Consider the following 25,145-nt stretch of genomic DNA (forward strand, 5'->3'; position numbering starts at 1 on the left):
TTTTTTTTTGCTTCACAGTGCAGTCTTTTACAGCCTGATCCTGTGCTATGTGTGTGTTTACTCAGAACAGAAGGACATTGCACAAAATTCAGCTGGGCTTATTCCTGGGTAAGTGTATGTAGGATTCATTGTAGGTATATGCCCTGGCCATGGGCTGCTAAGGTTTGGAGGTGCCGAGATAATAAGCCAGATCCAGGTTTGCTTACAAGGAGCCTTTATTGAGTACTTACAGTGCACAGGCATACCCAATGGTTGGATCAGACAGCTTCTCTGAACCCAGAGCCATGGGGTAAAATGGGTTTTATACCATACATGTTAGCAGTGAGGCAGCATGACAACAGCAAGCATTATTTAGCATTCATCTACAACTTTCCCATCATAGGCTAACAGTGCTTGGTCAGAAGGGAACAATCAGAGCTTTCCCAGCACAGACACCTGCAGCTTTAAGGCAAACAAGCTTCATTTCCCAGGTACATCCTGATAAAATGCTCCAGCTCCTTAGTATGGAATATGCTGAGGCTGTGCTATTGACCTTTGACTCATCCTGGTAAATCAAGAGGCCTGTTAGGGAAAAACAGCAGCCAACTGAACCAAAGTCAGAGAGCATTATGGATCATCTAAGCCCCTTTAAAATTACTGATAGCTTGGTTCAGGCCTGAGGCCTTACATTCCACCCCCCCCCCCAGATGATCAAAGGGCGATTAAATCTTGTGTCAAAATCTCTTCTTACCCAGAGGGCCGGATCTTCTGCGCCCTGCCATTTGATCACTAGGAGGTAGCTTGGTTCAGGCCTGAGGCCTTACAGTAGGCTCCAGATCTTGGGGGTGGGTGGGAAGCACAATAACCAACTCACAATAGCTAGTGGTATGGTCAGAAGTCAAGTTTTAACTATTTAAAAGTGACAAAGTGGATAGAGCCACATCTACAATCAAGATTTAGATTATGATATCTGCCTGCCCCCAAAGCAGCTTTTTTTACAACTGTTTTTGATCCACCTGTGCAGCTGTCTTTTGTGTGTGTGGTCTTTGGTACTTTTTCTTACAGCTTTATTTGACCCTCTTTTTGTGTGTGAAAGCCCTTTCAGTTGATGGATTGGGAGAACAGGTATATATGTGCACTTCTTTCACCAATGGTCTGCACATACCAGCACTGGGGTCATGTCTCTTCCCACTCATACATTGCATATGCAATGTAGTATCAGCTTGAGCTTTGTTATCTACAGTACTGGAGAAGAAATGTAAATTATATGGTGCATTTTGTAGAGATTTCTGTCAGCCCTTGTAGCTTAGTGCAGAAAGAGGAAGCTACTGCCTGGATGTGCCCTTAGACAGTATACAGATTAGTATTAGTAGAAGTCCAGATACTTCTTTTTGCCTGCAACCTTTTAGATAAAGACATCCATGATTATGCATTCCAACACTCCATCTTGATTCAACAGTACCAGTTTAATTGTCTCGGCCTTAGACCTTATTTACTCTAAACTGATGACCAATACGAAATTGTACTTGGCCAAATGTGCTCCCTTTCAGAAAGCCCGTAATGGAACACTAATTATTTCACTATAATCTAGGGCAGCCTATTCCAACCTTGTGCCCTCTAGAAGTTTTGGACATCAACTCCCATCAGCCCTAGCCAGCATGGCGAATGGTCAGGAATGTTGGGAGTTGTAGTGCAAAATGTCTGGAGGACACCAGGTTGGAGAAGGATGCAGTCAGTTCCATTCTTAACAAGAAACTAATTGTATTCTAATCCTAACTGTATTTATATAGAGACATGCTGAAAGTCACAAACCAGGTTGCCATTGAATTCTAGGGGTTGGAATTTGGCAGGGGACAGGGAGGGTGGTGAGGTAGGCATATAATAGAAGAGTAGGGTTGGAAGGAGCCTATAAGACCATCAAGTCCAACCCCATATTGTACTGTCTGCAAATTTCTGTCAATTTAGAATGCATTCTCCATCATGCCAGGCTGCATTAGACTGTTCACAGGCATTTAAAGTATGACGTTAGCATACATGCCACAGCTTGGGAACTTTTGTGCTGGATGGGGCTTACACTGGATGGATCAGTTCCTCTCAGTTCCTGCAGAGGCACGTGGGATGGCAAAGAGAGCAAAGGCAATCCTGGACTCTCACAAATGATCCCCCTACTTCAGAAATGGATGGGTCTTCCCTTTCCTTCAAATTCTGCAGAACATTTCACTCTCAAAATCCAGTGGAGTGGATGATTGCATGGAGTTCTCTTGGGAGGGTTCATCCTGCTCCTCTATGTTCATGAAAGTCCTTAAATAGAACATCAGAAGAATACGTTGGTGGTAGGAAAAGGTAAACGCAAGTCCCTTCACTGTAATTAGAATCACCCATAATCATAAAATGGGAGCTTTTCTCTCTTTCCAGACAAACTGTCTCGTTAGAATGAAAAAGGGGAAATCCTCCATGAATTGCCAACGTGGAGCTTCTGCTATTCTACTAGTTTCCTCTCTAACTGTTCCAGGATTTACAGCCCTCCTACTAGCTCATTTATTATTTATAAAATTGCCTAATATGCAATAAGCACTGTACAAAAATAGAAAGACAAGTCCCTGCCTGCAGGGTCACAATCTAAGGAATAAGAGACAAAAAAGGAGATGAAGGGAGAAGGGGGGAAATTGTGCTAGCTAGAAGAGAGTAAGAAGAAGAGGGGGAAAAAGAGTTAACATATTCAATAATTAATCTAGGAGTAGGAAAGAATAAAAAAGTCGGCCAGAAAATACAAGATGCAAGAGAAAAGCGGTTTTGAAAAATGTCTTAAAGTGATGCACATAATTTCCTGCTTGTATATAATATAGCATTTTTCCCTGTTTCAGCATCAATCAAATGAAGATTTCAGGCAGAGAGCTGATTTTTAACATAGTTAACTTAGACAAATGGCATTGCAAAATGAGATAGCTGGCCTCTGTCTCCTGCTAGTTTAATCACCTGGAGCTAGGTATATATTGGTAACTAAATTAAATTAATTATCTGCACTGTGTCTATTATTGCTCATGGAAGAAAAGTAATGTGCTTTCCTGAAAAGCTATTTTATATGGATGTAAATCCCTCCTTTAATAATACGAAGGCTCTGCTCTCTACCTTGCAAAAATTAGATAGATGGCAATGTCTTTGGCAGAATAACCACATGTGAATCAGACGCCAATATTTTGTTTCACCTGGGAGGTCCGAAGATGACATGTAATTACTCCCCTCTTTAATTTCCATGCTAGGAATTAGTGGAATACTATCATCACCATCAACTCAACATTTATATCGTACTTTATATTCAAAGCAGTCTGCAAACATCATCTCAACACTCTTTACAGTAGCCTTATAAGATAGGCTGGCATGTTATCTCCATTTCGTAGATAACAGGCAAAGGCTGGTAGCATAGTTCAGGCACAGGGAACCGCCAGCCTACCGGCTTCTTTTCCAGGCCCCAACCCCTCTCCCCAGGCAAAAGGTCTCATCTGTAATAAACAGCTGATCAGGAATAAGTCCTTTCTACTGCTCAATGCTAAGAAAGGGAGTCTCCCTCAGTACTGAGCAGGAAAAATGCTCAGTGCTCCCCAGCTGATCTGCACAGATCAGCTGAGGAGGTGGGGCTGCGAAGGGTGTGCGTGAATAGGGTGCATGTGTGTCTGTGTGAGTGGGGTGTGCATGTATCTGTGTGAATGGAATGGCTGTGCCCACTGCTGGCATGTGGCCCCAGGGAGGTTTGCTGGGTGACAATCTTGCTCTTGGGCCAGAAAAGATTCCCCACCTCTGGTATAGTGCCTCACTTACGGCTATGTAGCAAACTCTTGGCCAAGGGTTTGAATTAAGTACTTTCCAGGTCATGGCTAATACAGTCAGGGCCAGAAATATTGGAATAAGGATAACTGTTTTGGCAGTTGGCCTCTGTACACCACCACATTGAAGATGAAACGAAACACACTCAGATGGGAGCAAAGTCAGGACTTTCAGCTGTAATTGAAGGGGTTGGACAAAAGTGGGGCACTAACCATTCAGGAGGCCACGGTGGCTTAGTGGTTAAGATGCTGAACTGCAGACTGGAAGGTCGGCAGGACAGCAGTTCGAGACCCGAGTGCTGCGTGATGGAGTGAGCTCCCGTCTTCAGTCCCAGCTCCTGCCAACCTAGCAGTTCGAAAGCAAGAAATTGCAAGTAGATAAATAGGTACCACTTCGGCGGGAAAGGTAACAGCATTCCATGCCTCTCGGTGTTCAGTCATGCCGGCCACATGACCACGGAAGCGTCTTCGGACAGCACTGGCTCTTCGGCTTAGAAATGGAGATGAGCACCACACCCTAGAGTTGGACATGACTGGTTGGGGACACCTTTACCTTTTTAACCATTCAGGAAGGACAGCCAGTGGCATACACACACACCCATGGTTGGTGGCTCATAAGTAATGGAACAAACCAACATCATCTCAAACTTAAGGATCCCCTTTAATACCTGGATGAAAATCCTTTGCAGTCAATGACTGCCTGAAGTCTGGAACCCATAGACATGCCCAAATGCTGAGTTTCCTCCCTCGAGATGCTTTGCTAGGCCTTTACTGCAGCTGCCTTCAGCTGCTGCTTGTTTGTGTGTCTTTCTGCCTTCAGTCTTGTCTTCAGTAAGTGAAAAGCATGCTCTATTGGGTTGAGATCAAGTGACTGACTTGGCCTTTGAAGAACATCCCACTTCTTTGCCTGGAGAAACTCTTGGGTAGCTTTTGCTGTATGTTTTGGGTCATGATCCATCTGCAATATGAAGCAGCGTCCTATCAGTTTGGCAGCATTTGGCTGAATCTGAGCAGGAAGTATAGCCGTATACACTTCAGAATTCATCCTGCTGCTTTTATCAGCAGTCAGGTCATCAATAAACACCAGTGGCCTGGTTCCACTGGCAGCCATACATGCCCATGCCATAACACTGCCTCCATCATGTTCGACAGATGATGTGGTATGCTTTGGATCATGAGCTGTTCCTTTCCTTCTCCATACTTTTCTCTTCCCATCATTCTGGTACAAGTTCATCTTGGTTTCATCAGTCCAAAGAATCTTATTCCAGAACCGGGCAGGCTTTTTTAGGTGTTTGCTGGCAAAGGCTAATCTGGCCCGTCTGTTCTTGAGCATTACCAGTGGTTTGCACCTTGTTGTGAAGCCTCTCTATTTACATTCATAAAGCCGTCTCTTGACTGTAGATGTTGACAATGACATGCCTACCTCCTCGAGAGCGTTCTTGACCTGGCTAGATGTTGTGAAAGGGTTCCTCTTCACCATGAGCAGAATTCTGTGGTCATCCATTTTAGTTGTCTTCCGTGGTCTTCCAGGCCTTTTGCTGTTGCTGAGCTTGCCAGTTAATTCCTTCTTTTTCAGGATGTTCCAAACTGTTGTATTGGCCACTCCCAATGTTTCTGCTATCACTCTGATGGGTTTATTTTGTTTCCTCAGCCTAATGATGGCCTCCTTCACTTGCATGGACACCTCTTTGGACCTCATGTTGGGAGTTCCAGTGAACAGCTACCAAATGTAAATGTAACACTCAGAACCACCTCCAGGCCTTTTCTCTGCTTGATTGGTCATGGGGTACCCCGGAAACAGGCCACACCTGGCTATGCAGCTGCTTGTCAGCCATTCATTCCATTACTTATGAGCCACCAACGATGGGTGTGTGTGTATGCCACTCACCGTACTTCCTGAATGGTTAGTGCTCCACTTTTGTCCAACCCCTTGAATTACAGCTGAAAGTCCTGACTTCGCTCCCATCTGGGTGTGTTTCCTTTCAACTTCAATGTGGTGGTGTACAGAGGCCAACTGCCAAAACAATGATCCTTGTTCTGATATTTCTGGCCCTGACTGTATGTAGCTACCACAGTACACCAGGGGTGGGAAGAGGGTAGATTGGGGCCTACTGGTAGATCTCTGGGTAATTTGCAGTAGATCAGCAAAGATTTCCAACTCCCAGTTATTTAACTCTAGCAGCAACAAAATGGCTCTAACTTGCACACCTCTGCCACCCTAAATTACACTTCTGAAATGAAGAAAGGTCGGAGTAACCAGGACTGGATTCTTATGTGGAGGGCCCGTGAGCTCTATTCAGTTCTTTTCCTCAGCACAAATTCCTTTTTGCACTAGGCTCCACTTGGTGGATCTCAGAGTTCTGGTAAAAAAAACCCAAAGCAGATCCTGCAAGCCTGAAATCTGCCCATCCCTGTAGTGCACCATAGGCCGGTTCACATGACACAAGGGTGGTTAAGCCATGATGGCTTCTTAACCACCCTGCATGTGCTGGTCACATGCCAGCTGATTTGCATAATTACCCTTGCTGGGCGCAGTTTCTCCTGTTGTCTGAGCCAGGTGAAGGTGGCTTGTTAGGGTGGTTAACAAACCACCCAGAACCCATGGCCTGTTGTAGGGTTTGTTAACCACCCCAATAAGCCACCCTTGTTGGATTTGGACAACATGAGAAGCCGCAGCAGGGGCTTGAATCGGCAATCTGGCGCCTGCAAGACACCACAACCCATCATGGCTTAAGATCCATGGGCTTGGTTCACATGATCCCAGCAGCCCACCATGGCTTAAGCCAGGGCTGCGTTGATTGTGCGAAGCAGGTCCACGAGTTGGTTCCGGAGTAGTATGTAGCAGAGCTCCAGTCATGCTAAAGGAAGGTAGCAGTGAGGAACTTCACAGTTCCTATGCACCACCCCTGTGGTTCCTGAAACATCACTCTAGAGGATGGGAGACCCTCCAGAGCAGCATGAGAAGGGAAGAGGGAATTAGCAAAGACAGCCTCCCTGCCCCCTTGATCCTGGTGCCTCCTGTTAACAGAATGTGCCTTTCTATTTATGGAATGGCCAGTCTGGATCCAGCCCTACATCTCCAGCACCTCAGTTAATTGAGCATCAACATCCATGTTGTTAACTATAGGTGGTACCTTTTGTTGGGAAGTCTTTGGCAAGCTTTCAAACTACAGCTTATTCAGCTATAGCTGTACAGGCGGTGTGTTACTTCCATGAGTCTCATCCAGGTGATTGTACTGCATCCAGGTACCTGCAACCTGAACATGTCAACGCATATTTTTTAATCTTTGTTCTGAACACCTATGCCCAAAGAATATGAAGTTTGAAAGCTTTGCTTGCAATATTTTTAATAAGAGATTAACAATAAGGTGTTCTAGCTTCCTCTTCGCATGAGACCGACATGGTTATTAATATCAGATCCACCTTGTTTCTTTTCCTCGCTCGCCTTTCATTAAAGAGCACGGACACCTTCTCAAAGAGGGAGGAGGAAATCAAAGACAAGGCATGCATGGGGCTGGCAGAATCGGAATGCCAGAGCGATTCAGAAGTGTCATGCAAGAGCAGGGTTTTTCATTCTTAAATGGCTTCTGCTTTCCAAAGTGGATATACATCAAAACAGAATTGGCCCCATTTTGAAGAACTGCATCTCCTAGCAGCATAACGTTATATGTATTACCAAGGAAAAGGCAACAGAAAGTGCAAATAAAATACCCATTTATTGGATTCAACAACTCTGAATCAGAGCAAAGGAATCATGTGTTGTCAAAGAAGACTTGCCCCAGAACAGCCAGTTTTGAATTAAAGGGTTGACTGGGGCAGCTCAGTAGTGGGACTCTCCTTTTTCCTTTCTGTTTAGAGCATACGTGCCCCTTGCAGCCTTCAGGGGAAATGTTCGCAGAATCTTTTTGCCTCCCCCCTTCCCTTTTATCTGAAGTTCTTTCAATAGTAAACTTTTTGCTTCTCTTCAGAGAATAGAACTCCCTCATTAAATCTTCTACCTCCCACTGTTCTTCCTTTTGTTTCCTGCAACAGTGCAGGGCAGCAGGGTCTATCGGATGAGCTTCTGTATTGAAGATGTATCCACCAGCACCAAGAATACATTCTCCATACGGTGTCAGCACAACGTCAAAGGATGAGCCATTGTTGTGAATGAAGTTGTCAGGGTCAAATAGCAGATACAAATATTTCACCGTTTCAGCCAGGAAGAAGGACTCCATGCGGTTATCTAGTCTGTGATCCCTCAAGTCTTTGATCTTTAAAATAAAGAGAGGAAAGTGGTTACACTATATAAGTCAGAACCCAACGTGCTATCGTTTTAGCAGCTTCCTGTCAGCTGCACTGGAGGAGCGCACAGCAGCAAGAGGAGGTTGGTTCAGTTCTACCATAGCAGGGATATGGACCCTCCAGCTCATGGAGGTTCCACATCCAGCCCACGGAAGCCTCCTTGGGTTCCTCAAAGGGGTGGAGCTTAGAGGCCACGCCGTGCCATCTGGAGGGATCTCCACTTTTATCTCCAATCTGAGACTGGATTCCCATGTGCTACTCCCCCTTCCAACTGGGAGGGACACGCAGGCGATTGCCCACTGTTATCACTCATCCATCGCAGATGGGAGATAACAGTGAGGATGCAGGCTGCGGGGGACTTGGCCAGCACTGGGAGGAATGTCCACTCTTCCCAGTGCTGCTCGAGTCATCCTTGTTATGCCTCTCACCACCCCGACGGGGCCTGAAAGAGGCGCCAGATTCAGCTGGCATTGGGAGGAGTACTTTCTCCTAGCGCCAGCAGAGTCTTCCTTCATGCACCTATCACACTCCTGATGCCGAGAGTGAGAGAGGTGTGAAGGAGGGGCCTGACTTGGCGGAGCTGCTCCTCTTAGTGCTGGCTGAGCCCCATTCTCCAGGCTGGGAAAAATGGAAAAATGGGCAGGGTGATGATATCACTGGGCGTGGCCATGCCTGCCTACATCATCTGTCCTGCGGAGGGCCCGGTGGGGGGCAATTCACCCCCTGCCTTAAACTAGTTTTGCACCCCTGTACTGCAGAAATCGGCAGAACTGAATTAGAGTTGATGCTGTATTTGTGCCATATAAGGAGAGACACAAACTAAGCAAGAAGATACATTCTGATGGACTGGGTGGCAAAGGAAGCTGAGAGGGGTAAACTGACCTATTAGGAGGGAGGGAGCGAGGGGGGAGAAAGAAGTGCAAAAGAAACACTTAACTGTTGCAAAGCCACACTCAACCTTGCTGATTTTTTCTATCGATTCTACAACATCTCTGCCGAGCTCCAAAAGGGTGGGATCTCGCGTTGCTCGATAGAGATACATTGCACTCTCTATCAGTTCTGCAAACCCCCAGAAACAAAACAAACAAAACACATCATTATCATCATCTCCAAACCATCCAACAGACAAGCTCTCTGGGTGTTTCATAAAAATTACAAGCCACAAATACAAAATAATAAACACATAATATACAATATTTACATACAAAATTTAAGAACAATTTAACTTAGTTACTTTGTTGCATATGCAGGTGCTCAATACACAGAATAGACTGGCAAAATTCAGAATACAAGAGAATCCTGTATATAGGTCTCCTGCCGCCTTAAGTGAGAGACAGAGGCACCAGCCTCTTTAAACACATGCCATCTCTTTATCACACCACTTTGAAGTTTAGAATTCGTTTTATTCTGCATAAGAGGTAGCTGCTGTTCAAGGCAGCTTTCCTTGGGCAACATCAATGAACAATAGCCATTTGAGACCTATTCCACAGTTTAGCCATTTGGGCTTTCTTCACCTTGCAAGGTATTTTTAATAGCAAGAGGTACTAGAATAACTTAAAACTGAACTACAGCTGTTTTGTACAATGGATTCTTCCACAACCAAGGCAAACCATAAAAGCAACTTGGCAACAAGCAGCAAGTATGCTGATTTCATACTTAACCAGGTCTAAGGGGATATCCTTCGCGCTTTTCCACTGTGTAGCCCTGGGGAATATTGTAGAACTCGGGCAGCCCACCAAACTGCTTCCAAATAGTGTAATAATTGAGGAATGTTCGCATTGCACTATCTATGTCTCCAATAAGGCTCTGGAAGGGGAAAAAAACACCCAGTGAGATATCTAAGGAAGACCTGACCTTGCCAGACTTAACATCAAATTCTCTCTCCTAAGCAGAAAGTACCAGAAGCCACAAATACTAGTCATCTGCTAATAGCATAATCACTCATGTACTGACAGGAGGGCTGCAGACTACTTCAATCAGGGGTGCAAAGCTTGGGCACAGGGGCCCTCCGGGTTCCCCAAATGGCCCCTCCTGTTTTCCCCTGACCACCTATAGTTTGGTATTTTTCTGGCTTTTGTGAAGTCACCCCCCCTCTCCACACACACTCTAAAAGGTTGAAATGCCTCTCCTCAGGCTTTGTTACTGGCAGTAAGAACTTTAAGCTAAAATATGCTGCCATTTTGGCACTGCCATTTGCTCCACCCCACCCACCACTGGAACATGGCCCTCAGGAGCATCTCCGAAATGGAAGTCAGCCTTTGGGCTGAAAGGGGTTCAACACCCCTGACTTAAAGAAACCTGGAACACCTCAGTGGCAACCAGTCCATTTCATGTCTAAATATAATAATCTAACCCAGGCACGCTGGGTTCAGTTTCAATACCTATTGTGTTTAAGAAATCATTTATTTCTGTATGCAGGAAGAGCTTTGCCAGGTTCTCAGTGGGAATGGCAGCTGAAGCTTGGATAGCAAGGCAGGCAAGCATCTGCTGCCTTGGATGTGTTGTGACAGTTTTTCTTGACAAAAAACGCCCAGCATCCAGTTTCCCCAATGTGGGCATTTGCCTTCCTTTGCTTTAACGCTTCTGATTAAGTACAGCATTATCCAATACATGCTGAAGATCGGATCCATGTTCTACAAACTATGCTGGATGCCTGCTCTGGTACAGGTCCCAGTTTTTACTGTACTAAAGGACTTTGGAAAGCAATAGAAAGATTACTACTCTACCGCAGCCCTTACCTGTAAGCCAGGCCAATAGGCCTCCAGGGACTGAAAAACTGGCATCGAGACTGTCCCTTTGTACATCTGAACCCAGAGGTACCAATCATCAAATTTTGTGTAGTTCTTTATAGCTTTGTTGTATTCTACAGAGAGAAGGGCAAGTCAAAACCCAGTGATAAATATCACTAGAGGTATAAAATCCAGAATGAAAAGGCTGTTGTACTCTCTGTTCACACGTTCCAAGGGTTAACCCTTTAGGAAACACATACGCAGACTATCATTTTATACTTAAACATATCAAAAGAATGGCAAAATGAAGGTGTTAAAAAAACAGGAAATCCGCTTGCAGCACAGGAGTTTACAGGGTAGACACTATTCAAGAAGGGGAAAAGGCAAAGTGCTCACACAGTACCCTTGAAGCTGATGGGGCAGATGCAAGCAAGATCGGGCAGACTACAATAAGTGCCATTTGCCTCACCGTAGTTTTTCTATGTAAACCCAGATCCAGGTATCTTGTAAGAGGCAGAGGCAGACAAGGCTTCACCCCTGCTGCATACGGACACTGGCAAGAACGATTTTAAAACAGGGATGGGCAAATTCTTTCAGCCCAAGTGCTGAATTCAGTTTTGAAGGAGCTGCATTTCAGTGGCGGGCAGGGGCTGAAGGCGGAAGGGCCAAAATGCAAAAAAAATTCAGCATATGGTAGCTTAAGGGTGCAATCCTATGCATGTTTAGACAGAAAAAAGTCCTACAACTCCCAGCATTCCCTAGCCAGCATGGCTGGCTGGGGAATTCTGGGAGCTGTAGGACTTTTTTCTGTCTAAACATGCATAGGATTGCGCCCTAAAGCTCTTCCTGCCAGTAACTAAGCCTTAGGAGGGGCATTTCAACCTTTTAGAATAGGGAAAAAACTGCATGAATGCTGGAAAGCCACCAACACCTGGTGTTTGAGGGAAAGGGGATGGGTCAGGGAAAGTTGGCAGGGCCATCTGGGGAAAATTGGAGGGTCGGATTGGGCCCCCAGGGCTGTGGTTCCCCACCCCTGCTTTAAAAGGTCTGGGTGGCTGGCCACTGAGAGCTTAGGGGGACCAGGTGTCAGGTTGTGATGCAAATCCCCTGTCTAGTTCTAAGCCGCTGAAGGACAGGAGGTAATGAGAGACGAGTGAGGAATGAGCTCTCACACTGGTTTAGAAGACCAATTTGCTGCAGACTGATGAGTAGGTTTCTTATCCTACGTCCAGATACGTTGCATTGCCATTCTTGGGCATGCATCCAGTAAACATAGGGACTTCTCACCTAGAAACATGGACATCAGCTCCTCGTCCTGCAACAGTATGGCTCCTTTCACAAGATACTCAAAATAGGAATCTATTCCTGCTCCAATCCCAGCATCCTGAGCTACCCATTTGGCAGTTACTACATCGATGTGGTTGCCCACCTGAAGAAAGGAAAAGCTCGCCGGTTAAACCCATGGCTTCAGATTAGCATAGCCTCACTTGTGTATATAGTTCAGCAAAAACAGATCCCAGTTTGCTCACTGAGCTATACCAACCTCGGGAAAAGAAACACAGAAAAATGTAACTTTAATGCAGCCACAAAAATCTTTACTTCTGCAACTTCTCTCAAACATCTAATGCACATTTAGCGTCAACAGCGTCCATCTAAATCATCAAGGCCAGTGTCTCGATTAAAACACACACACCGTTTCTGTCAACAGGGGAGCAGCCATATCTAACGTGCCCCATTAATAATTCATTAACACAGCCATTTGACCCAGAATTCTCATCATGGCATGAACTGTTAGAAGTGCCCTGTATGCGTATTCAAAATCTCAGATTCAGCAAGGCACGAGACTTTAAAGGTGGAGGCAAGCAGCTGATTTTCAGGCTCAAGTTCAATAAACGTGTATTTGTGCAGGAACATGCTATAAGGCTAGAGCACAGCTGAATATACTGGGTGTTTCCCCAGAGTGAATTTTACTCCCACATTAACACCTGTGGTAGCTACTTTGCATTTTCCCAGTCTTCTGGGATCTCACCAGTTTTCATTGAAAATAAACACTGCCCGCCAGAAAGAAATAACAGAACTACCACTGAGGGAATTACAGACCTGTTAGCATGATTTCTATACCTGGAACAATATTATTTTTATATATGTATGTATGTATATATATATAAAAAACAGCTAATTTGTAAGAATGTAAAGAACTGATTACTCGAAAGCAATGCTGGTCTCCAAAGTGTGTATGTGAGTGTATGTATGTGAAATAATACCAGCTTCCTTCTTTGATAGAAATATCTAGATTAGGGTGCAGTCCTATGCATGTTTAGAAGAAATAAGTCCTACATGGCTGGCTGGGGAATGCTGGGAGGTAGGACTTCTTTCTGTCTAAACATGAATAGGATTGTGCTCTTAGTAAACAAGGTGGATACAAGTGATGAAATATTTGAACTTCAGCAAGACTTCTAATATAATCACAAATCCCATGCATGTAAAAAAGCCTGACATATCAAGGGAGCGGTACCACTGTAAGATGGCTATGTGATCAGCTGTTGGCACTTCACACAGGCAAATGAAATTAGAGATGTTTGGGCAAATCAATTCATCATATGTCAGCTTGTGCATGATTACAGTATATGGTTCACCAGCTACTGTAATAGTCATGCTGTCCTGTGATCAACACATTTCTCTGAGCACCATCAGCTGGTAAAGTACGCTATACCTGTACAAATGAGGAGGGCTTTTCTGTGGTGGCAGCCCAACTTTGGAACATCCTCACTAAGGAAGTCTGACTGATGCCGACATTACAATCTTTTTGGCATCAGGTCAAGACATTCTGATTTGCCCAGGCGTTTTGAATTGGCTTTACTGCCTTAAGCTGCAATTTTATGGATTTGTTGTCTCCCAGTTGTATGTTAAGTGAAGGATGATATGATGTTGTTTTATTATATTTTACTCTCATCACTGCAGACCACCTGGGAAACTGTTAGGATGCAGGGTGGTCTAGAAATTTAAAAAAATAAGTAAATCTCAGTGGCTACACTTTAATAGAATTCCATCTTCCTAGGTTCACCAAGTACTATATTTTCCACAGAGATTGAACTATAAAGGGTGAACCAAAACATGAGCATTTTCACTCACCAAGCCAATATCAGAGCGATTTTTCCAGAGGGTCTTAAGAGCTTTTCTGGCAACCTCCTCAAATACTGGATCACCCGTAAGATGACTTAATGTAGCAAATTCCACTATAAATGTACCGATACCAGCAGTGCAAGTAATTGGTGTCTCTCCAGGATTTATTCCATGTAGTAAATTCACTGTCCCATATGGCATCCCAGTTGGGGTCTGAAAGGCTTCAAAACAAAGGCATATAGGATCACACGGCTGGGAAAATTAAGCGGACCAGAACAGTCCAACTGTTGAAAAAAAAAAAACCCAAAACACTTGCTCAAGATATATTAGCTTCTCATCAACAAAGACAGTCTGTATTCCATGATTTCACAGGTTTGACACATCAGCAAGCAATCTGTTTTCTGGCATAAAGCTTGGCATCCCGAGAACCTCAGCCTTCACTGAAACTAAAATAAGAATGTTTCTAGCTCTCATAGTTGTGTAGAAGATCTTGGATGTTGCAGGACGGAGTGGTGAAGGTTCAGAAATTAGATGTCACAACAGAGTTTACACTGTTTGGGTAATGGGTGCTTTTAATAGCTATTGCTTTTCCAGAGCTATTGTTACATGCCCTGTAGATTGCACTGGCAATAAATGATTTCAATACTTCAATAATTTCTGCCATTTCCTCATTCAAACACTCCAAGTCCATTGGCTCTTTGTTAGCAGAATGGCAATACAGGCTCTCTGTAAGTTTCCAGCATGCCAATGGGAATTGACGGTATATACATTTGGCATGTGAGCCCTATCACTCCGGTACTGTAGCTCCTGCTTACAACCCACAGAAATGGCTAGCTTTCTAACCACATTCTGAAGAACTGGGGAAGAGGTTGATGTCTAAAGCAGCCCAAACAACTGAAAAATAATAGGTACACATTGGGCATTATAATCCAGTATGGACTCTTAAAATGATGATTCAACGGACTTTTCCAGATGGAGGCGTTTGGTGGGTGTCAAGTACCCAGATTCAGCGCACCTGACAACCACAAACTACTGAGAGTCTGCATCGATCTCCACGTGGATCCTTGTGAGTTGAAACAGTTAGTAAGGTTAACAGTTGATAAGGTTAGTGGGACCATGCCCATGGTAGAGTTCAAACTATGGACTCTCCCAGGAACAGCTGTACATCTTTTGTTTCACCTTTTATTGCCAGTTTAAACACTAAAGCTGCAATCCTATGCATGTTTAGACAGAAAAAAGTCCTACAATTCCCAACAGACTCCAGTTAGCACAGACTCCAGTTAGCTATGCATCTAAACATGCATAGGATTGCACCTTAAGGGCACAGCTGGCTGGGGAATCCTGGGAGTTGTAGGCCTTTTCTCTGTCTAAACACGCATAGGATTACGCCCCAAGTCTTGTAAAATACCCGTAAGGAATTGTTACATGCTCCCAGCAAGAGACTCCCTCTGAGTTGCTAACTGCAGCAAAGGCATCCCCGATATATTGCCTGATCTAACTCAAGGGGCTTTAGTAACCAATAGATTTCCTAGATTTATTAGGATCATTTTGGAGAATTTCTGACAAGAAAAAGACAAGAACACAGCTGTATGCTGAAGAACAGCTCTGTTCAAACAAGTGTCTGTTGTATAGATTGGGATTTATACTCCGGCAAATCACCAGAAGCAAAAGAGGTGTGGGCAAGTCCTAGTAACCACAGATTAAGGGTGCGATCCTATGCAAGTTTGGACAGAAAAAAGTCCTACAACTCATAGAAAACCCCAATCAGCATGGCTGGCTGGGGAATGCTGGGAGTTGCAGGACATTTTTCTGTCTAAACATGCATAGGATTGCATCCTAAGAGGATCATCACTATTCAAATAGACAGCAAGGACTGCATATTCTATTTCAGCTCAAGTGTGCATTGACTATATAGCGAGAAATACATATCATATACAGCAGAGTAAGAGCAAAACCTTACAGCAAAACCTGATCTGTCGATAGATCTGAGCATTCCGTCTATCCAAAGCTGGGCCAGCAAGAGCCAGGCAGGGCAGGAGTAGGCTGGAAGCTTTTACAGCCTCCTGTTCCTCCAATTTTGTTGTATTGAGCTAGATGGGCCTCTTGACCTGTCTAGACTCCCTACCTCTTAGTTGGTGGGGATGGGTGATGGAGAGGCATCTGGATCTTGCAGATCTATGGGTCTCCTTCCCCCTTCCCTCCAACCAACACGCCCCCTTTCCACCCCTCCAACCTCAGAAACAGGAGCCACCGTGGAGATTTCCATGACAGATGGGGTGGGGGAAGATCCACAACTGGATCTCATAGCTCTATCCATGGGCACGGAGGAGATCTGCACCATCCTATGGCACCCCAGAGGCTGTCTGGGGGCCGCAGGATTGCTCTTTATGTGTCTTTTAAACTTCCTCAAGTTAAGTATTGCATTAGCCATGTTATTTCATCTCTAGATACCCATCAGAGTCTTGATGTTTCCTACCACTCTGCCAAGCTATTTTTCCTGCCTGTAGTATGCTCATTTAGAAAGGATAAAGCAGACAGTTGAATCCATATTGATTACTTCAACCTTCATTAACATTCTGCGCAGTATGCATCAGGGAGACACACGCTTATTTTCAGCACAGTGAAGTGCCCGTGACCTACACCTCTTTTGCTTCCAGTGATGTGCAGGGAAACTGCACCCCTGCTGGCTGGGGAATGCTGGGAGTTGTAGGGCTTTTTTTCTGTCTAAATGTCTGTGGTTCCTGGTACATATTGCTTGTGACTCCATTCATAAAAAATATATATATCCAAGATGTATATATTAAATACATATATAAATATGTATATGTATACATACATACACATATGTACATATATATGTACATACATATATGTACATACATATATATTTATTATAAATACTTTATATTAAATAAATAACAATATTATCACTGATATTTAAATAATATGTAAACCACATATAAATAATATATGATCTATAGCGCAGCACCATGGAAGGAGGGAAGAAACGAGTTCTCTGCTTCTGGAAGGATGCTCACCTGGCAAAAGTTTTTGAGCAGCATCTTCTGCCATCCTCAGGAGGGGCCCAGAGCACGGCCATCCTGCTTCCACTTCAATGCCAGCCTTTTTTGACAGCAAGTGAGCAGACAAGAGACCACCAACCACTGCAAAGGAGCAGACAGAACTTATTTAGAAGCAAAGTTGCGTTGCCAAGGGCAAAGGATGGGCACATATTGCTGCTCCCCCACCCCTCTGTCTTGCTCCATCACAGAACATTCAAGTGGACCACACAGTCACTATGAAGTGTGCAGAACTCACTTTCTTTTCAGTGGTTACAGAAGAGCCAGATGTTACATTCAGCTTCTCAAAGGATATGCTATAATTGTTTCTATCCCCGCAACAACTTTCCCCCTTGATCATCACAAGGAATGTAATATGCAAGTAATGAAATATTCAAACTAGAGGCTTTGTAACGAATACAGAAAAGCCAGAAACAAAACCCTCCACATTTAGAATAATTACAAGAATATAAACACCAACTCTACTAATCAGACCGAAGGTCTGTCTAGTCCAGACGCTGTTTCTGACCGCTGCCAGCCAGATGCTTCCAGGGAGCCTACGAGCAGGGCATATGGACAACAGCCCTCTACTGTTGCTTCTCCCCACTACAGGGGTGGGCAACCTGTGCACTCTCCAGATGTTTTGGCCTACAACTCCCATGATCCCTCACCATTGGCTATGCTGGCATGGGCTGATGGGGAGTTGTAGGCCAAAAATCTGGAGGGCCACAAGTTGCCCATCCCTGTCCTAGCATTAGTTCTCAACAAGGACTATTAGGGCGCAGTCCTATTGGATCCGCCCTTGGTATTCGGAGGCTTGTGAGTATCCAAAGCAGAGCAGGAGGCACACCGCACCTCCCGCTCAGCAATTTAACTAGATGGGCGTTTTGGCCCATCTAGCTGAGGCACTGGGGAGCGGGAGGGACGGAGGCTGTAGATAGCTTGTATCCCTGCTTCCCCAGTCCCCTCCCTGCCCACTGGCACACCCCCTTTCCCTCCTCTCTGAGGCCACCTTTGCAACCTCTGAGAGGCAGCTAGCACAGTTGTGTCTGCACAATCTGCTAAGGGGAGAGGGTGGAGAGCTCGGACTCCTGGGTCCAAGGTCGGAGTGCTGTCTCCAGGCTCGGATCCAGGAATCCAAAAAATCCCATGGCCCTCCCAAATGCTATCTAGGGGCCATAGGATTGCTCTCCCTGCCTTATTTTCTTATTTCATGGTCATCTGCAGCTAAGACCCAATTTATGTTCTGCAAAAGACGTTCAAGACAAGTGATCTTTAGAGTTCAGCTCACCCCTGATATTGGTTTCAAAGACAGAAGCATTTACATCAATATCAAAGTTCACACCCTCCTGCAGCACACTGACCACTCGCTGGAACTCTGAGACATTCCCCAAAATCTGGAACAAAACACAAGTAACTGACATCACAGCTGATGGTTCATGAGACAGCAAAATTCAAGGAGGGGAAAAATCAGTGGGGATGATCCTGGAACAGGTACCCCTGGAAAAAAACAAAACACCACTAGCCCGCAAACTCCCACCCCCGGCCCTCTTCCTTTTCCTCCCCACTCTTCAACTTTCCATTCAATAGGTCTGTGCCTCAGTTTCCTCCAAGAAGGGACAATGCTGTTGCTGTCTGCATGCAGGCAAAAGAGTTCCACCGGTGCTGCCTCAGTGCCCTGCACACAGCAGCAACAGCCGCAACAGATGCGCGCCAAGGTGAGACCTCCTCAGCAGATGAACTGTTGAGTCCTGCTTGATGGTGCATGCACCTGCATGCCTTTTATCCCATTCAAAGGGTCTTGCTCACTCTCCTGCTCCGAAGAGGAGCAGGTGACCACAGCACACGTGCAGAGAGGAGTGGGACGGGGAGAAATAGTTAATGCTTTGGACGACAGTAGGAAAAAAGGAGGAGGACCGTGGATAAAAATGCTAAACGGCAGTTACCTTTACTTCGCTCCCACTCCATCCTGCTCCCCCTGGCTCTCATCACAAACTAAGCCCCGCCTGATACAGAACGTTATAAGATATAAAACATTACATTGGAGTACTCTAACTTTCCACTTAAGTTGGAACTTGTTTGCCGTGACCGGAAATACACACTCCTGTGCCATGAAGCGGAAGGCACAGAAATGCTAAGGAGACGATCCCGCCTTTCTCAAGCCTTCAGGTTGATCTAATGCACAAGAACTGGGAATGGTGAAGTTATATCAGTGGCAGTTTTTTTCTTAAGGAACGATCCTGTGGCCTCTAAACAGCATCTGAAGGGCCATAGAACAGTTTGAACTCCCAGAACCCAGGCTGGAAACAGCACTCTGACCTCAGAATCAGAGTTCCAACCCTCCATCCCCTTGCAGCTCGTGTGGAAAGAACCACACCGGCTGCCTCTCCGAGGTTGGGAACACAGCCTTGGAGAGGCAGAAGAGGGGGCATTTTGGTGGGAGGAGAGGATGAATATGAGTGATCCTGAGGCCTCTCTAGCTGCCTTCCACTCTAAGATGCTTTCGCTAGACAGGCAAAAAAGCCCTACCCGCATAGGGGATATTTGAGAAATAAAGAAGACACAAGAAAACCAAGGAAGTTACCGAGGGACGGATGGTACTTACTAGTAAAGTATCTAGAGCATCAATCAGGGTGAGAGAAAAACTGAAAAAGAGCAGACGACAAAATAAAACAATGCCATTCAGAAAAAGTGGCGTCAACTCCAAGAGACATTGAAAGATGCATGTTTTGACATTTAGCCAACGAACCTCCTTCCCCGGTCCCTCAAGTGAAGAAAAAGTATTGACGTATCACAGTATCTGAGCAAATACGTTAGCACAATGCCAAAAGTGGCGAGCACTCCTCGCACAAGTCGATGATTGTCCACAAGCAATATCCACGCAGGAGATCACCACATATGGAGAATTCTGCCCTCAGAGCACTGTCACTGTGCTACTGGCAGGGGGAAATTACAAACAGAGTATCACGAGTTCCGTTTAAGGCAAGAAGAAAGAGCTGCTTCGAACGTCTTGATGGGTTAAAATGAGTTTAAATAAATAAAAGTGATTCTAAGTCACACTAGCATATGCTGTCAGCCACCTGTGCTGCTTTTGCATTCAACAATTGAAGCCATAAAACTGACAATACTAACGAGACGCTCTGGTATTTTCATTGTGGCTCCGCACGGTTCTTGGGGTTAGATCAGCCTTTTCCAACCTGGTGTCCTCCAGATGTGGTGCACTACAACCCCCATAATCCCCAGCCAGCATGGCCATGGGGTACTGGCTAGGGATGATGGTGGTTATAGTCCCACACAACTGGAGGGCACCAGGTTGGGGAAGGCTGACCTAGATTCTCTCAGCTATCTGGATAAGAGACAGACGCATTTTGTCTGCCACAGGGTCCATTTCCTCTGCCAGACAGGGAAGTCCCACAAAGAAAGTGCCACTTTAAAATTCCACAAGCAACCCCCCAAACCCCCATTTATTCATCCCAGTACCTTCCCCAAGTGTCCTGCCCATCACATGTCAGAGGACGCAGTTCATCATACGGGAAGGCATTTTCCAGGTAGTTATTGTAAGCATGATAAAACATGGACTTGACTCGCTCTCTAAGGGAAAAATAAAATAAAATGTTAGAAATATTACTAAAAATGATCAGTACAGAAAGTTTTTTGAAAAATCCTGAAATACTAGGATAGTCTTTTCAACAACATGTTCCTCAGCACCTCTACAAAGCACTGCCCTGGGGCATCTCCAAGACCCTTCACGCCCAAGGCATCTAGAGAGAAACTGGGGGCACTGGTGTCAAGGAGATGGGACAGGGTATTTACTAGAGCTGCAGCATTTAGTTGATTAAATGGTGGAGGGAGCAATCCTATGGCCACTAGTCTGCGGCTAGATGGCCATAGGATATGTGGTTTTCTGGGAACCAATCTCGGAGCCCGTACTCCGACGTCAGTTCCTGGAGAACCGACCTTCCTCCCCTTCCGCACTGCCTCGCAGGCAGTGTGGAACAGCCCTCTGCTCTGCACTTGGAAGAGGAGCGCGGAGTGGCCAAAACGGGGAGTTGCGGGGTGGGGAAGACGGAAATGCCGGTACGACACATCCTATGTGTCGTCCAGCAGCCTCCTCCCCCACTCCGCCTTCCCGCGGCTAGACAGCCAAAATTGGCTGTCTAGCCGCAAATGCAGGGCAGGAGAAGCGTGAAGAGACCAATCCCCTCCGTGCTTCTCCTGCCCTGCATTGGATAGGTGGTTGCCTCCGAATTCGTGACCTATCCCCATAGGATTGCACCATAATTGATCAATTTAAAATTTGCCCCTGACCGATCTATCAACACTTTAAAAAGACAGAAAGACGTGAATTACTTTTACTACAAGTACTTATAAAAACTGTGACGCACAAGTGCCATCTTAGAAGAAGCATCCCCCTTTCTCACACAGAAAAGGGAATGCGTCTTCTATAATTCTATCTGCTACAATACATATGTGCATCATCTAAAATCAAAACATATTTTCTTCAAATTTTCTTCATATTTTGCCATCAGACAGAAGACTAAGGACTGCTGGGAAGTTGCACCTCCACCCACTGAAAGAGTGCTGCAGCAAAGGTGAGACTAGCCTGGCCCCAGTCTATCAGCCAGAAAAGGAGTGGATGCAGGAAGATTGCTTCCTGCCTCCCTGCCAGAAAGAACTCCAGTCCACTTGCAAGTTGCCCTGGAACTGGGAAGCACACTTTGGCCTCTGTCATTGGACTAAGGAAGCCTTCCCCAACCTGGTGCCCTCCATATGTTTTGGATTTCAACTCCCATTAGCTTCTGCCAGTGTGGCCAATGGCCAGAAATGCTGGGAGTTGTGGTCCAAAAGATCTGGAGGGCACCATGTCAGAGAGGACTAGACTAAGGGTAAGTTGGACTACTTCTAACCCAGCAAGATCACTGGCAATAGATCAGCTGGGCCCCAACTGGCTATAAAAGCAACTTTACAGCTCACCCCTTTGTTTTTGCATTGTCAAAGTGATCTCCCTCCTCTACCTTTGTTCCTTTTCCTTTCTGTGCATCATGACTTTTTAGCTTGTAAACCTGAGGGCAGGGCCTGTGTCTCATTTTCATTTATGTACAGTGCCCGCCATGAACACCATATTGAATAACTGGTTGATCTGAGACACTATGAGAGACCATATTTATCTGAAAAGCAAAATAAAAATAATTTATTTAACTGGGAAAGAGCTCCAGGATTTACACAATGAGCTGGCTTCAAATACTACAGCTGGCACATGGACCACCAGCATGCAGAATAGTTCTTTGGCACCCTTTGGGCCAGGGCTGTTAATATTTGAATGAGCCCTTAGGTTCCAGACAAAAGGACCACCTCAGTAGTTCTCTGCCTTCCAATTTCCATGCTGAACTGCTTGGTATGATTTGGGGTGGTGGGGAGGAAGCAGGGAGAAGAGAAAAATGACCTCCAGGCCCTTTTTGGCACCCTTAGGAATTCCTGAGAATCCACTGCATTTTCCCTACCCTCTGAAAGATTCTGTCCTTTTGACCCCCACCATCACCTAAGAATAATACATTTACCCACCCCTGCCCATTCCATTAAAAAAATTATTCTCACTACTAAGCAGATAACGATCCCTTGTAAATTTCCAGAGAAATACAGCTGCAAATAAGCAGTTGACAGATCTCTTCCCCCTCTCCCACATTCTGTAGGGCAGGGATGGAGAACATGTGGCCCTCCAAAGTGCAACTCCCATAAATCCCTCCCCACTGGTCATGTTGGCTAGGGCTGATGGGAGCTGCAGCCCAATATCTAGAGAGACACTCGTCCCCCTTGCTCTGAGAGAAGGGCTGCCCTGCCTTTAATCATTTCAGGACAGGGAAAAGTTCAACAGGCCCGGATTATCCACACACAGAGAGATGCGGGAAGGGGAAGATCCACCTGTTGAAATTCTGCCTGCCTTTAAAGATGCGGGGGTGGGGAAGCTCCACCTGTTGAAATTCTGCCTGCCTTTAAAGATGTGGGGTGGGGAAGCTCCACCTGTTGAAATTCTGCCTGCCTTTAAAGACAAAGAAGCCCAGGTGAGGGATGCCGTGGGTATGCGGCTGTGGAAGAGCCACGCACCTTTCCCCGGGCAATCAGGATTAGGGCTGGGCTGAGCTTCCTCCGCCAAGACCCTGGATCGGCTCACCTATAGTGGGCGACGTCGACCTCCTTCCCGGTGGCAGGAGAGAGCTGCCCCTGCCAGTGCAGCGCCCACAGCCAGAACCAGCCCAGCAGGTGGAGTGAGCGCAGCATCAGTGAGGCGCGCTTCGCGACCGCAGCCCCCCACCCGACGCCGCCTCGCTTCCGCGGCCATCCAGCAGGCCAGAGACTCGCTTCCGGGGTCCGCCCCCTCCGCGGCCCCGCCCTCCTCTCTCCTTCGCGCGCCAATCCAGACCGCCGGCTCCGCCCACGCCCGCGGCAGGGATGACGCGAGACGAAAGGGTTGGCGTAGCTGGTGCGCTTGAACGCGCCTGCGCGAACAGCCGACAGCTGTTCGGCTTCCCTCCTCGGCCCGCCTCAGTAGTCGAAAGGGCGGCCGGGATTTGGCCGCTTGAGGGCGCTGTGCCGGGGCTGGTAAATTGCTGGGGGGCGGGGGCTAGGCGGGCGGCAAGAGCAGATGGCGTCGTGTGGTCTGACCAACGTCTGTGCAATCCAGCATCCCGCTCCCAGCAGCGGCCGGGGAGATGCCTCTCGGTAGCTCAAAAGCGCGGCATGAACTATCCTCCTGAGCCTAGCATATGAGGATAACACACGTCATGCGTCTGATGAAGCGGACTCTAGTCCACGAAAGCTTAATGCAAGAATGCATTTGGTAGTCTTTAAGGTGCTACAAGAATGCTCGTTGTTTTTGCTGTAAATCTCTGGATATTTGTAGTTATAGTATCATCTGTGTTCACAGTGCTTTAAACAGTATAAGAGGACAGCTCCCTGCCCCACGAGGCTTGTTGTTGTTGTTGTTCAGTCGTTCAGTCGTGTCCGACTCTTCGTGACCCCGTGGACCATAGCACGCCAGGCCTTCCTGTCCTGCGCTCTCTCCCGGAGCGTGCTCAAGTCCATATTCATTGCATCAGTGATGCTATCTAGCCATCTCATCCTCTGCTGTCCCCTTCTCCTTTTGCCTTCAGTCTTTCCCAGCATCAGGGTCTTTTCCAGAGAGTTTTCTCTTCGCATTAGATCTTAATCTTAATTCCGACCTGTGATTCATCCAACCCGGCGTTTCTCATGATGTACTCTGCGTATAAATTAAATAAGCAGGGCGACAATATGCAGCCTTGTCGTACTCCTTTCCCAATTTTGAACCAATCGGTTGTTCCATGTCTGGTTCTTACTGTTGCTTCTTGACCCTCGTACAGGTTTCTCAGGAGACAGGGAAGATGGTCTGGTACCCCCATCAGAATTTCAGAATTTTTTTGAAATTTCAGAATTTGCCAGAGTTTGTTGTGATCCACACAATCAAAGGCTTTAACGTAGTCAATGAAGCAGAAATAGATGTTTTTCTGGAATTCTCTTGCGTTCTCCATGATCCAGCGAATGTTGGCGATTTGATCTCTAGTTCCTCTGCCTCTTCGAAACCCAGCTTGTACTTCCAGAAGTTCTCGGTTCGCATAGTGCTGAAGCCTAGCTTGTAGGATTTTGAGCATCACCTTGCTGGCATGTGAAATGAGCGCAATGGTACGGTAGTTTGAACACTCTTTGGCGTTGCTCTTCTTTGGAAATGGAATGTAAACTGACCTTTTCCAGTCTTGTGGCCACTGTTGAGTGTTCCAAATGTGTTGGCATATTGAGTGCAGCACTTTAACAGCATCATCTTTTAGGATTTTAAATAGCTCAGCTGGAATACTGTCATCTCCGCTAGCTTTGTTGTTAGTAATGCTTGCTAAGGCCCACTTGACTTCACTCTCGAGGATGTCCGGCTCAAATTCAGTGACTGCACTATCATGGCTATCAGGGACATTCAGATCTTTCCTGTATAGTTCTTCTGTGTATTCTTTCCACCTCTTCTTAATCTCATCTGCTTCTGTTAGGTCCCTGCCTTCTTTGTCCTTTATCATGCCCATCTTTGCACAAAACGTTCCCTTGAGATCTCCGATTTTCTTGAAGAGATCTCTAGTCTTTCCCATTCTGTT

General features: G+C 45.9%; 1 protein-coding gene across 3 annotated transcripts; it reads right to left on the reverse strand.

Moving 5' to 3' along the window:
• Positions 1–23: 23 nt before the first annotated feature.
• EDEM2 (ER degradation enhancing alpha-mannosidase like protein 2) lies at positions 24–23,363 on the reverse strand. 3 transcript variants are annotated; one of them, XM_084853814.1, is made up of 13 exons: positions 23,165–23,363; positions 20,476–20,586; positions 19,601–19,640; positions 18,287–18,392; positions 16,975–17,100; positions 13,946–14,157; positions 12,101–12,242; positions 10,823–10,947; positions 9,746–9,890; positions 9,022–9,143; positions 7,799–8,053; positions 6,935–7,057; positions 24–2,280 (listed from the first exon to the last, which is right to left on the reverse strand). In XM_084853814.1, exons 1-12 carry the CDS (start codon positions 23,269–23,271, stop codon positions 6,983–6,985), a joined length of 1,566 nt encoding a protein of 521 aa, XP_084709940.1. In that variant the 5' UTR covers positions 23,272–23,363; the 3' UTR covers positions 24–2,280; positions 6,935–6,982. The 3 variants fall into 3 exon arrangements, with proteins under 3 accessions (XP_084709940.1, XP_084709938.1, XP_084709939.1); XM_084853812.1 differs by lacking the exons at positions 24–2,280; positions 6,935–7,057 and having other exon boundaries at positions 7,498–8,053; XM_084853813.1 differs by lacking the exons at positions 24–2,280; positions 6,935–7,057 and having other exon boundaries at positions 7,498–8,053; positions 23,098–23,363.
• Positions 23,364–25,145: the final 1,782 nt, after the last annotated feature.

This window comes from Heloderma suspectum, chromosome 4, assembly GCF_057233095.1.
Source record: "Heloderma suspectum isolate Gila_16-S chromosome 4, 16-S_ref, whole genome shotgun sequence".
Classification (NCBI taxonomy): domain Eukaryota; kingdom Metazoa; phylum Chordata; class Lepidosauria; order Squamata; family Helodermatidae; genus Heloderma; species Heloderma suspectum.

What these genes read in the sequence shown, in the direction of transcription:
- EDEM2 (XM_084853812.1), bottom strand. Translation starts at nt 23,271, where the DNA reads ATGCTGCGCTCACTCCACCTGCTGGGCTGGTTCTGGCTGTGGGCGCTG. An exon ending in CTTTGAAACCAATATCAGGG is followed by an intron (nt 17,101 to 18,286) that starts GTGAGCTGAACT and finishes GCTCCTTTGCAG; the next exon opens with TGGTTGGTGGTCTCTTGTCT. An exon ending in AGGATATCCCCTTAGACCTG is followed by an intron (nt 9,144 to 9,745) that starts GTTAAGTATGAA and finishes GGGGGTTTGCAG; the next exon opens with AACTGATAGAGAGTGCAATG.